This window comes from Chlamydotis macqueenii, chromosome 7 (genome assembly GCF_036417535.1).
Source record: "Chlamydotis macqueenii isolate bChlMac1 chromosome 7, bChlMac1.mat, whole genome shotgun sequence".
In the NCBI taxonomy this organism is placed as follows: Eukaryota; Metazoa; Chordata; class Aves; order Otidiformes; family Otididae; genus Chlamydotis; species Chlamydotis macqueenii.
In genome coordinates, this window is record NC_141562.1 from 37,176,124 (window position 1) to 37,188,574 (window position 12,451).

A 12,451-nucleotide genomic window follows, 5' to 3' on the forward strand; every position below is an offset into this window, starting at 1 on the left:
CATTTTGAGGAGCATACATAGATGATGTTCACCCACAGGATGATCCTTCTATCTTCAGAGATGCCGATACAATTTTGCTGGCACGGGCTCGTTTAGTGATGAATTGCAGTAATAGCGGTTCAGGACCTACAGCGTATTAGTGAAAATGAATCCGCTGAGCACTGGTCCCACGGCGCTACAACAGCACTTAAAGAACGCTGATTTTCTTGAAGGGAGAAAAATCTGATTAAGAGATTTAGCTGCGGGTTTGACTTTTTTTTTTTTTGCTTTACCAGCAATGTATTATTTGTATTTGTTTCTTGCTATATGTTATTGTAAAGAATTTAATATACATAAGAAAACCAGGAGAGTGCCATAAACACAGCACATTGTTTTCTGTTTCAGCAGATGGAAGGCTCGTATATGGCAGAGTACACAGAGACATAGCGGTAGTACTGCTTTTAATTTCTTGCTATGAACTGACCTAACACCTGGTTATCAGAGGGGAAAAAAAGATCAACATGCTGAAATTGAGAAGATATGTAACAGCGTACACAGTGGTGGGTCTCTGTGGTGGAAATGTTGTACAAATGAATGCAGTAATTGGAAATAATTATCCTAAAAAAAGGACGGGGCAACCTATCATTGAAAGAGTTATCTCAAATGAGGGAAATGGGGATAAAGACAGGCTTCATGTTAATAACGCACTGGTGCTTTGCACGGGAACCGAGTGTTCTTTCAGCTCTGGAGTGGAGAGCAGAAATGTCCCACGCGTAACGCTGGGCTCCTGTGTGCGGTCTCCTTTAACATCACCCGGGCGCTAGAAAAACAGAGGGATCTGGAACACAGTAATTCCTAAACCAGGAGAAAATGTGCAAGTATGCATCTCCCTTCTTTCCTAATCCCAATCTCTACATCCTTGGTGTCTGTCATGTTTGGGACGTGCCCTTAGCATATGGAAGAGGAGCTGCACGCAGCTCCAAGCAGAAGCCCCTCTCTGCTCTCAGTAAGTTTTAAGGCAGCACTTTTGTATGTTGTTGCGGTTGTGTTTAAAACAGCCCCCCTCTCTGAAATCTCACTTTGATTTGTAGAAACTTTGCCTCTAATATTTATAATTAGCCTTGACCACTGGGGTAACTGCTGCTGGCTACAGTTAATGTCAAAAAAAAAAAAAAAAAAAAATCATTAAAACATTTTACTTGTCTCTTCCACATACCACAGCTTGTTTGTAAAGATTTCAAAAGGTGCGATGCGTCTTTAGGTGGTGATTTCAGCATTGCTGGGGGGGAAGGAAAGGAGTGCTAATAAATAGGCTCTTTTTGGTCAAACGTAATGTAGTCTTGCGGAGTCTCATACGCACGTCTGTGTGTACAAAAGGCAGCAGAGATATTCAGAAGAACTGGGGTTTATGGATAGTTCCACTGTTTGAGGGCTAATGTAGACTACAGATTCGTCAGGTCGACAACTACAGAAGGATTATTTGAAGAAAGGAGCAATCATTGATCGTTTGGGCAAGATCTCTTTCGTGCTGAGGGCAGGATGCACTCTTAATGTTGGCTACGTTAAATGGGTCTGCTTATCTGAGGGCAATTAAAAAAAACCTAAGTATTTGCCGCACTTGTTGCTCTACTGTCTTTGGGAAAAGATAAAAAATTGGTATTTAAGTGTATGGAGGGAGCACTGGTATTTATAGCAGATGACTTTGTGGGCAGATGTGTGTGCTTGTACACACGTGGTTCTCGATCAGATGATGACTTACGATGAAGAAATATTTTTTTTATATTTTGTGATTTAACAAGCAGCATGCCACTTCTTTCCAATTCTGTTGTGCTTTCTGTAAGTTAAGAAAGTCAGAGGAACGCTTTTTCTAAATAATAATTAAAAAAAAATAATAATCAGTAAAGTCTGTGTTGCTTTCAGCTAGATCAAGAAGCTTCCCAGTCTGAAGATCCAGGATTTGACAAGGTATTCTAAAAATACTGTAACCAGCTGTAAAATAAACTAAAAATGCTAAGGCTGTGTTGACAGCGTTTTCCAACAGCTAAAATGATTTTTTTTTTAAATGAAAAATATTTTTAGGATGAATTTTTAGGATTAACAAGATGATCTCTACATTCCTAGAGAAAGAGCTGAATTACAAATCCTAAGCTGTGCCTTTTTGACTCCAGTGAAGACATACGCTGCTCCAAGCAGCATGAGCCACTGGTTTCTCATTTTAAAAATCAAGATTTCTTCTGACAAATTGCGCTTTAATTACAGATGCGTTTAAAAACAAAACCAGCGCGCATACGTTTAGAGGTGCATTCACGGAATAAAGATCAGTGTCTGCAAAAGCTGTGTTAAGGTAATGTGAGAGATGGGCTGAACTGTCTAGGAAAAAGACTAAATGTTGTATTGTGTTACAGTAACTATTACTTGTCATGCCTTACAGGTTGATTTAAGTAACCTAAGTTAGGGATAAACAAAATTTTATTTATTTATGGTTGAGGTTTTCATGTGTAGAGTAGTGCGAATGCGGTAAAGAAGACTTTGATATTCAAAGTTTTCATTTCATTTCCTTCTGAAAGAAATGCCACTAAAAATTCAGAAAGTGAAAGTAAACCAGACAAGATTCATATGCCATTAATGGAATTACATTAAGAGTTGTAATAATATCCCTTAATCTTAAAAAGGTAAGTCTCTTACAGAATTAAGGGTTTTCTGCTGCTTTTCATGCCGTGTGAGGTATTACGGTTAATACAAGTTACTGATGTGAAAGCGTCCTCACTAATCCTGTTTGGAGAGTGGCTTGTTCTGTGCTTGTTAGAAAAGGTACAAGAGGAGATGTTATAGGTCCTTCGTTAAATAATTACTTAATCACACCCTAGGACAAGCAGATACCAGGTCTGCGAATACTGCTGGCAGGTTTCCCTAGGCTTGCCTCTGAAGCAACAAAACGTAGTCCGTGCGAGCAGTGCTGTGTGTAACGTCCCGGTGTGCTGCGGGGGAACACGCGGTGGCGGGTGCAAATTTACATGAGCAGATACAAGGGCAGGACTCGTTAGAAAAGGCATTTAAAACAGCTTATACTCAGCAAAAAAAGCTTCTACTCACCCTTCTCTGTGAGCTTCTCCTTTCTCTAGCTCCTGTATAACACCCAACAAGACTTTTATGGTTTCCTGACTCGAGCTGATCAAATTTTCCATCATCTGAAGCTGCGCTTTCAAGTCCACAACTTCCGTGTGAGGCACGATTTGTTGGCATTCCTCGCTCACCGCGACGGCCGACTGGCAAGGCTGGTTCTCCTCCGTAGGCGAAACGTTGATCTGAAGGGCCTGCTCGTTACATTCGGCGGCTTGGCACTGTGCCCGCGACGAGCAGGCTCGAGCATCTCCCGCCTGGGGCTGAACACCGTTCAGGTGCACCGTCCTCTTTTTGTCCTCCTCGGCCGTCGGGCACGGTGACCAGTCGGTCTCCACTGTGAGATCTGGCAGGTCGGGCTGTGAGGCGTTTGAACCGGCCGCTGGTGAATAAACGGTGGCCACTTCAGTCTTGAAGACCCTCCCGTGGAGGGGCTGGGCCACCTCCTCGCTCCCCGGCCGCCCTGCTGCCTGTTTGCCTCGGCCGGGCGGCTGGCCGGCGGCGGGCTCCTCTGAAGCGAGGTCAGCCGAGTCTGGGAGAGGAGGAGGCGGCTCTTTGGGAGAGCTGTGCAAATCGCTGCTTTTCCAGGCCTCGGCGCCGTCGTCGCGAGATGCCACGTTGGCGCGCTCGTTCATGTGGGAAATGAACTCTGCTGTCTGCAGGCTGCCGGCCTTCCTGCTCCACGGAACGGCCTCCCCTGAGCTTCTACTGTCTTTGTCCTTAACGTCTATTAGAAACCCGTTGTTTTCGCTCTTAAAAGTGTCGACAGTCGAGGCGCTTTTAAGAATATTCCCTTTTTTGCGGTCTAGAGGAAAGGTCTGGTAACACTTTTTAAGATCGGGTGAAGTCTGAACTCCTGTGCTCTTGGTGACGTTGGGTATTGACCTCCGGGCGGGCACCGTCATGTACTTGCGATAAGCCGTTTTGTAGGAAATGGCCTTGGCGTCCTTCTTATCGGGATCCTGCGTGCTGGACAGCTGTTTGTCTCTCTGCTCGTTCTGGGCCTCGCAGATATCTTTAAATCTCACCTGGAGAGCTTTGTTTCGTTTCTTGATCTGCCGGTTGGGATCCAGGGCGTATTTCATCTCCAAAGCAAGTGAAGCCGCTGGCTCAACTTCGCTTTCCGAGGTGGTGAGTAAGCATTTGCCGGGCTCCTTACTCACCATGATGCCTGCACGCAAAAACAGTTCAAAAAGCCTTGTGTTACAACACAAATGCTACTTTCCGCCCCAAATTTGCAATACTTGAGCTAATTTCCTGTGCTTTGACTGAAGTGGCTGCCACTCGCAAACTTTTTGCTCGATTCTTTTTGCTTAATTCTTAAGTCCTAGTCTTTCATATTAGACTTTGTCCTTTCGCTAGAGAATTGTACCTTTTATCTCGGTTTGTTGACACCCCCTCCTCAGAGAGGGTGGAGGACATGCCGTTCTTGGGTTACGGGTGAAGTAGGAGGACTGGAATCAGGCTGGGATTTCTGCTGGGTCACAAAACCCACTGTTAACGGGGCTAAACCCGGGTTTTGTGGCTCCCAGAACTTTTTTCCAGACCCTCTTTCAGATGACAGGCACTGTGGCTGTCATGCCAGCTGTGCTGGCTCAGCACTCGGTCTTCACTGCAAGGAAATATGGGCTCTCGGGAAGCAAGTCATCAGAATTTACTTGATAGTTAACGAAAAATACAGGGAAAATGAAGAACAAGTGTCTTTGTACAAATAAGGAGAAGTCTAAAGCACTGACCACCTTTAAGGTTCCTTTAATGCAAGTGTTTAGTAGCAAGAGGCGAGAATCTGGCATTATTTTATATATTCTTTATGTATTTTATATGTATTTTTTATGCTTGCTTACAAAATGTGGTTTTCTGCATAATGCATTCAGCATCTTTGCAAGAAATTAACTGGTTGTTAGGTGTCATTATTTGGATTTTTTAAAAAAAATGTACCTCACAGCTAAACCTGAAACCTGGATATATGTTAATTATTATTAGCAACTGGTTGGTACTGCTGTATGCATAAAATTTATGAACTACTGAAGTTTATGGAAGAAGTCAGCAGTGTATCAATTAAGGTTTTGCTTCAAATGCAAAACAACCCATCCTTTACTAGAAGCAGTAATATGCCTTTATGATAGAGCTTCTCATCCCAAAGCATCCTAAAGCACCAAAAAAAAACCAAACCCGCACAAAAAACCTGTGATGATTCACAGAAAATGACTTAATCTGCTATTGAAATACAAGCACCTCCTCAAGGATGAAAAGATGCCAACTGCCTAACACAGCACATAGCAAAAAAAAAAAAAAGAAACCCAAAAACCCAACAGCTCTGTCGCTGTACGGATCATATGGGATCTGCAGGAACTGGATAGTTAAGACCTCATTTTTACACCTCATTTGAAGTTGTCGTTTTTACTTTCCTGTTGCACAAATTTCTCCCTGCCGCCGAGATGTACTGAATTAGCAAATTCCCACTTAATCCAAGTTTTCTGCGTGCATCTCCTATTTAAACACCGATGTACTCTCAGAGGGACCCGGAGTGCAGTGTAAAATGAGTACAGAGACTTTCAGGTGTGGTATTTCAGATACATTTTTAATTAAAATCCTTCTGTCTGTTAAATAAAAAATGTGAAAGTCTTGAAGAGTTAAGTGCCACAATAGGGTAGGTTTTATAAAGTTGGCTCAGTGGCATGAGTCAGTGAATCCTTAGAATTACTCTGTATTTAGTTTTAATTTAAGAAAACATAATAGAGAAATTATTTTCAATGGAAAATTGAATATTAATGGGTTTTCAAAAGTAATAGTAACCCTTCCTAAAAGTTGTTAAGACACACATGTGCATGGCAGTCTGTATACTGCGAGGTTGGACTTCGAAGTTATTGAATTGCTCTCAAAAAATCTCATCCAAATGTGTCATTACTTTTTTTTTTTTTTTTTAAAGTAACAAATATGCTGGAGTCTGTCAGGTCTGTCCTTTTATGTGTCAGGTTCAGGTAGTGGCAAGTGAGCAGCAGGCGTTTTAGGAGGGGAAGTTTCTATCGGAATCTGTGATGTAATAGAAAGTCTGTAGGAGAAAGCAAAAAGAGGGAAGATTCAGGACAAAAATGTTCAAATAACAGAATGTGAGAGCGCTAGATATGCGTTTTCAAACTAGATAACATATGTACAGGCCTGGTATCTGACACCAGGGTGACCAAGCCCCTCTTTTTGGGGAAAAGAGATTGTAAAATTGAAATACTGGAGGGAAGCCTGGAGATAAAACTGAAGCGGGGCAGGGTGTTACAGGGCTCTCGGGTACTTTGTGCCCTTCTGAGGGCCGGGGTAAGAGCTGTTGCCCCCCCGTGCCTTTAGTCCGTGATGTACAAATATAGACAGCGTTTTGTGAGGGGGGGAAAAAAAAATGAACTCCATACAACTGTCAGGAATTTTCTGTTCCCAGTTGAAACCCTAAATAAGGAGTCAGTCGTGCTTTGTGGGGAATATTAGTGTCCTGCACTGGCTGGCTTGGGCTGCCTGAATTACAGTGATGTTTGCCGCATGAAGTTATGCTGTCACTTGAGAGACATTCCGCGTGGTTCACAGCTTCCAAAGATGGTGGTGGTAGGAAATACAGACGTCCATCCGTCTGTCTGTCTGTCCAGGGGTGGAATTTTGGAATGCTGCAGCGGATAATGAAGTGCTTTGTAAGATACAAACCTGATCCATTGGCCTACCGTTGGATGGACAGTGGCTTTAGACACAGCTAAAATACGTTGTAAAAAGTACTGTTGGAACCAAAACCACTGCACTTTTGTTAATGCAGAACTACTGGAAGCAAATTTCCCGTAACAGTCTGATGAATCAATTAATTTACCAAAAAAGTGAATCCAGTAACACAACAGCCATTATATCCATTAGTTTTCAAATCTGCTGATGTGAGCCTGTGTGCTAGTAAGAAATTGTAGCAGATGCAAAATGTTGCATTTACAGAGATGGGAAATATTCAGTAATTACCTCTGAAAAGAAGGCACGTATTTTTACCCGGAAGAGGTTTACAAAAATTGGTTGTTAGGTCTGGAAGTCACTGACCGCAGACATCTCTTCGGGCACCTCAGAGCTGTCAGGTGAGTTTCCTGGCACTCGGTTATGTGGCGGGAGGATCCACTGACATACAATTTATTCTGAAGTACTGGCTTGCTATTTTATTAGCGCACCTCTGATCTGTCTCAATTTTCAGATTATTTGAGATATCACTTTAATCCCGTAATCTTTGCGGCTGCCGGATCACTGAGTCTCTTTGGAATGACTTAATAGATGGAATTAATGGAATCCGTAACCCAGGCGAAACCAGGAGCCTGGTGATATTCGCCAGAGTAGAAAGAGATAAATGGGGTGCTGTACTCGGTGATGCAGTTAATTTTAAGCATGTCCTTAATAGCCAATAAATTGATTCTTCAAAAATTGCTTGTCTCCCTTTCCCAATTGCACAGGCCTGATTGATTTAGCTAATGTAGAGTTTTCTCTTCCCACTAGTAGCTGGGACTAATAATTTTATGGAATCACAGAATGGTTTGGGTGGGAAGGGACCGTTAAAGCCCATCCAGTCCAACCCCCCTGCAAGGAGCGGGGACATCTCCAGCCAGATCAGGTGGCTCAGATATCTGTGTCACAGGTATTATAGATAGCTGTGATTAAGAATGACAGCAACCGTAAGAACTAGATTTTGGTTTTTTAAGTCTACCTTGGATCTCAGGGTCTTCAAGGAGAACTATACGTGCACATTGCATGAAAGAACAGTTGAGCAAACAGTCGATGGCGAGTTAAATATTTAACATGGAAGAGTTTATATAACAACTTTCTTTGTTTGTTTAATTTTTGTTTTGGGCAAGGTGGCGACTCCGATTTTGGCTTACTTAGACGCTAGCATTTACAACGTCTTAATTGTTTAATTTACAACGTGCCTAATTGTTCAGCCTGTACCTGAGATCAGACCGCGCGAGAGGTCTGCCCTCGTTCCGTTGACGCTAGTGCCAACATTCGTACAATTTCCAGGGGCGCGGGAGCGTGCTGTGGACCCGGACCGGGAGACTGGAAAAGGAAATCTCGCTGTAATGTTTCCTTTCCCTGTGCTACTTTTCCATAATTCCGCTGGCCGTTACTCAGCTCGGTAGTGCTCTCTGGAACACGCAAGGCTGGCGTTCATAAAACGTGCCGCTGTGGAATACGACGGAAACTGCAGGTTTTTCGGATACTTTAGGAAACTACTGAGATGGAGTTTCTCAGTTTGCATGAGCGCTGCAGAGTTTATGGATTACTCTGTCAGGGGGCTACTACAGGCTTTGAATTTGAATTTTAGTTGCAGGTGCCGGTTAAATACAGATAAGAGATTGAAACTTTGGTCTGTAGTTACTCTAAACAAACCCTGATTGCATGAGATGATTTGCAAAAGCTAAATATTTGAGTAATCACGGAGCTTATTTTTCATTTTTTTTTGCCTTGATTTGTTTATAAACTTCTGGCTGATTACCCTTAAGCAGTGTTCCCTTATGTTTGAATATGGAAATGAACTATTAAATAATAATAATAATAAGAAAGTGATGCATAGATAAGCCTTAAGTTAGTACAAAATCTTCAGGGTAAGTTATGGAAACAACCTTCTTTAGTATTTTAGGTTTTCCATAGCACGTTTTATTCAATTAAATAAATCCTTGCCTTTCAGTTCTCCGTTTAGTGATGCTGCCCAAGAGTTCTTCCCCTCAGTTCAGCAATGCAATGGCCATTTCTAGGAAGGAGACCTATTTTATGCGATTCACGCCTCAATTAGGAGGAGCAGTGGGTTCCCAACAGCCCTGTTCAAGGCTGTGTCAGCAGGCAAAGCTTAGGTAGGCAAGTAAATCTTTGCAGGACCTCCGCTCTTCATCCAAAGCTCTGCAAAGGCACTGCACTATAAGGTGACTTACATGTTGAATTCCCAGACTAATTTCCAGATTTGGATTTATTTCCTATAAGCAAATGCAAGATGGAAGCCCGTTCTATGTTAATTCCAAATATACCATCATGTAAATCAGTGATAGCAACCTGAGGATGTTTTACATGTAACTCAAATGTTTTTCTTAATTTTGAGTTAAATAGACAGCTTCTAATATCATGTTATTTCTTTGACTTTCAGACATCTTGACTTCATCAGTTTAGGAGTATTTTCAGTCTTTTAAAAGGACCCCAATTGTTAGATTAACTGTGTTGTTATGACACAAACTTAAAAATCATATAGTAATGTCCTGTAAACAGAACTGTACTGATAAAAATGTGGGAAAATAAGAATGATCTTAGCTAGTTATTAATTACTAGTTGTTTGTAGAAGCTTTTCCTGTGTGTTAAAAATTTATTGTAGCTTTTGATACAGAAGTATGAGGATAAAATGAGTTCTGGCTAAATTCAAGGGTGCAGATACACTCAGTTTCTGTGGTGTGAGAAGTACTGATGACTGCTGTAAGGAGAACTCCCCAGTCTATCTGTTGACATAGAAAACTGATGTGGTAGTCCGGTCTGTCTTCCTTTAATCAGAATTGTTCATGTAGAATAATAGAGTTAGCAGTGCTGGTAAATGTCAAACTAGTGGGTTTTTGTTGTTGTTTGGTTTTTTAAAATCTGTTTTGAAATCCTTAGGCGCTGAACTTGAATTTTCTCTCTCTTGAACTTCCTTATTTATTGCTCAATACTGAAATAATTCTTATTGCTGCATTTATGTATTCTGTATTTTATCAAGTAGAGGGCGAAGTGCCCTAGCCTTATAATCTTCCTGTGTTTTGAAGTTTGCAGCACTTCAATGAATTACAGAGCATTACTACCATTTGCCTAAATCGCTGCTTTTCAGCCTGTGCTCTGGAGATGCTTGGAGATTTCTCACCTACATTATTGCTGTGCATGCCAGAAAAGAAAGCTCCTGGATGCTCCCTAGCAAAATTACAGTTTGTGAAGGGGGCGTTAATATTTTCACTGAAAAAAACTTAGGAGGTTCCACAGACTGAAACAAAGTCTACGAACTTAGACTGATTCTTACATTACTAGTCATGTTCTCCTGCAAAAAAACAGCTTTGGGATGCAGTATTTAGAAATAATGCACTGCACTGTAAACTACAAACGTTTCAAAGAGGGTGTGATGGTTCTTAAATCAATTTTTTGAAATTGTACTATTGATCACCAAGGTTCAATGATGACATGAGATTCATAATTGCCCTAGAAGTCTTCCTTTGGAATAAACATGATCATATGGCATTTGATCCGTCTTTTCTTTTTCTCCCATCCATTGATAGGCTCTGTAAGAATGATGTATAAAAATCATAACCTAGCTAATGGCCGAGATAGACAATAAATGCCTTTAAATGCTCTTAGGAGCTTTAGCTTTAGAACTAAGTGGCAACAAATAAAATGTATGATTTAATAAGCTGGTAGAATTTTAGATAAAACAGGAATCTATTGTAGGATAAACTATTTAAAATTTTCCTTACAAAACAATTTCCTGAATGCACAAGCTGGGATATGCTATCTTCTGTAATTTTGACATGTCTGCTACGTGTTCTGAACACAAATTCTAATAATACTTGGGTTTCATTGCTTCCTATGTTGTAACATGCATAACATCAAAAGGAATCCATTCAACGTGATAAAATTCTGTACAGTGAAGGGTTACTTTTCCCATAATATGCTTGTGGAACTAACATTAACGCTAACAGGAGATTCGCACTTGCTTTAAAAACAATACAGACCCTTGTGACCGGAGTTAATAACTGTTCGCTTCATATTGGAGCAAACGCAATGTCAGAAGATATTCCCTGCCAATTTATAGCGTTGTTATAATGTCAAACATTTGCTAGGATTTAGTGTACTGGAAAAAATAACATTACTATGAAAAGAATTAGGCTGCTTTTCCTTATTGTGCAATGCAGCTTTTGCCGCTATGAAAATGTGAGTAAAGGTTTATTAGCATTATTTTGCCATGTAAATCTGTGCAACTCTTTGTCAGTGCTACAGCTGGTACTCGCAGGGTAAGGATGCTGCTGAAGATGTGTTGCTAGGAGAATCACAAATAGTTCTGCTTATACTGTACTGTCTTCCAGGAGTCCAAAAGCCAGCGTGCTTTCACTGGAAGGCTTTTTCATTTTTATGGGACTTTCTCTTAAATAATTTAAATAGCAAGCTGTTAAAAACAAGAGCTTAAAGACGGTTCCTTATCTGCATCATTGTTGAATACTAACTTTTAGTTGTTGTTGGTAAACATCAATAGTTTTTTGTGGATGTCCAGGAAAAAAAAAAGTAAAACAATCACTAAATGACAGCAGTTCTGTTCTTTAGCTTCAGCCAACAACTTTGCAAAGCTGTCAGACCTCGAGAGAGAGGGATTAGGGTGCTAGGGACTGAGAACATGTCCAGACTGCAAGCATCTATATCAGCTGCAGCTTATTTTCTTTTTCATTGTAGCTTTTTAAAATGTTGGGTAGGGTAAAGAGGAGAAATGAGATAAGCTTTGGTCTTGCGCCCTCGGTTTTGCCGTGCGGGTAATGGAAAGGCAGCGCAGTGCGAAGCCTGGGTGCAGTGCACGGTAGGAAGAGCAGTCCCTTCCCCTGGGAATGCAGATAATCTCATCGCATGGAAAACAAATTTTGTAGTCTGTGCTAGAGCTTACTACAAATGGGAGGTGACAGACAGGAATGACTTTCCCGAGGTCATCGGTTGTAAGGCGTCAGAACGTTGCCAGCTCTTTCTGCTTGGGTGAGGGTTACGTGCAGACAAGCCTTGGGAGGGTGTGAAGTGGCACTACGCAACGTGGCTGGGTAATTTAGGTCTAAAACCTGACATCGCTAGCAGGATATCAATTGGTGAATAATACCAGTCTGGGAGATGTGCGTTTGCGCTCCAGTGCTGTCAGCAGTGACTGGGAAACAAAGGCAGTGTATTTTTCACCTTCCTGAGGAGCACACTTACAAACAGTTTCTGGTTTCAAGCAGGTTCTGGTTCCAGCTCTGCTGTAATTGTAAATTATCAAGGTACAGTTAGACCTGAGGATGCTGATGCTGATGAAAGATCAGGTCAGTGCACAAATCAGTTTGACTTCTGCAGTAGCAAAGACTCAGGCAAAAATGAGGATTGGTTACCCGGAAAGAGCGATATTGGTAGAGCAAAAAGCTGTGCTTTCCTTGCTGTACTGCAGCAAGTCCCTAACGCTGTCAAACTGCTTTCACAAAAGCTGGTTCTAAGATGCTTTTGAAATCAGGAAAGTGAAGAAGGAGCCAACCTCTGATGTGGGGGGAAGTTGTCTTAAACCTGGACATCGGTGCGAGCATCCTCAATCTCAACTCGCAAAGTCTCAAGTTCTCATCAAACGTGA

At 41.6% G+C, this 12,451-nt stretch overlaps 2 protein-coding genes across 4 annotated transcripts in view; one reads left to right on the forward strand and one right to left on the reverse strand.

Annotated features, from left to right (window-relative positions):
• Positions 1–12,451, forward strand: part of DOCK1 (dedicator of cytokinesis 1) — a 287,834-nt gene that overhangs the window by 119,497 nt on the left and 155,886 nt on the right. The gene's annotated exons all lie outside the window — the stretch shown is intronic.
• The window catches only part of INSYN2A (inhibitory synaptic factor 2A), a 45,735-nt gene that overhangs the window by 26,551 nt on the left and 6,733 nt on the right, over positions 1–12,451 (reverse strand). The window contains exon 2 of the mRNA XM_086752625.1: positions 3,073–4,270. Within this exon, the coding sequence (XP_086608751.1) occupies positions 3,073–4,265 (1,193 nt within the window). The 5' untranslated portion in view covers positions 4,266–4,270. The remainder of the gene's footprint in view (positions 1–3,072; positions 4,271–12,451) is intronic.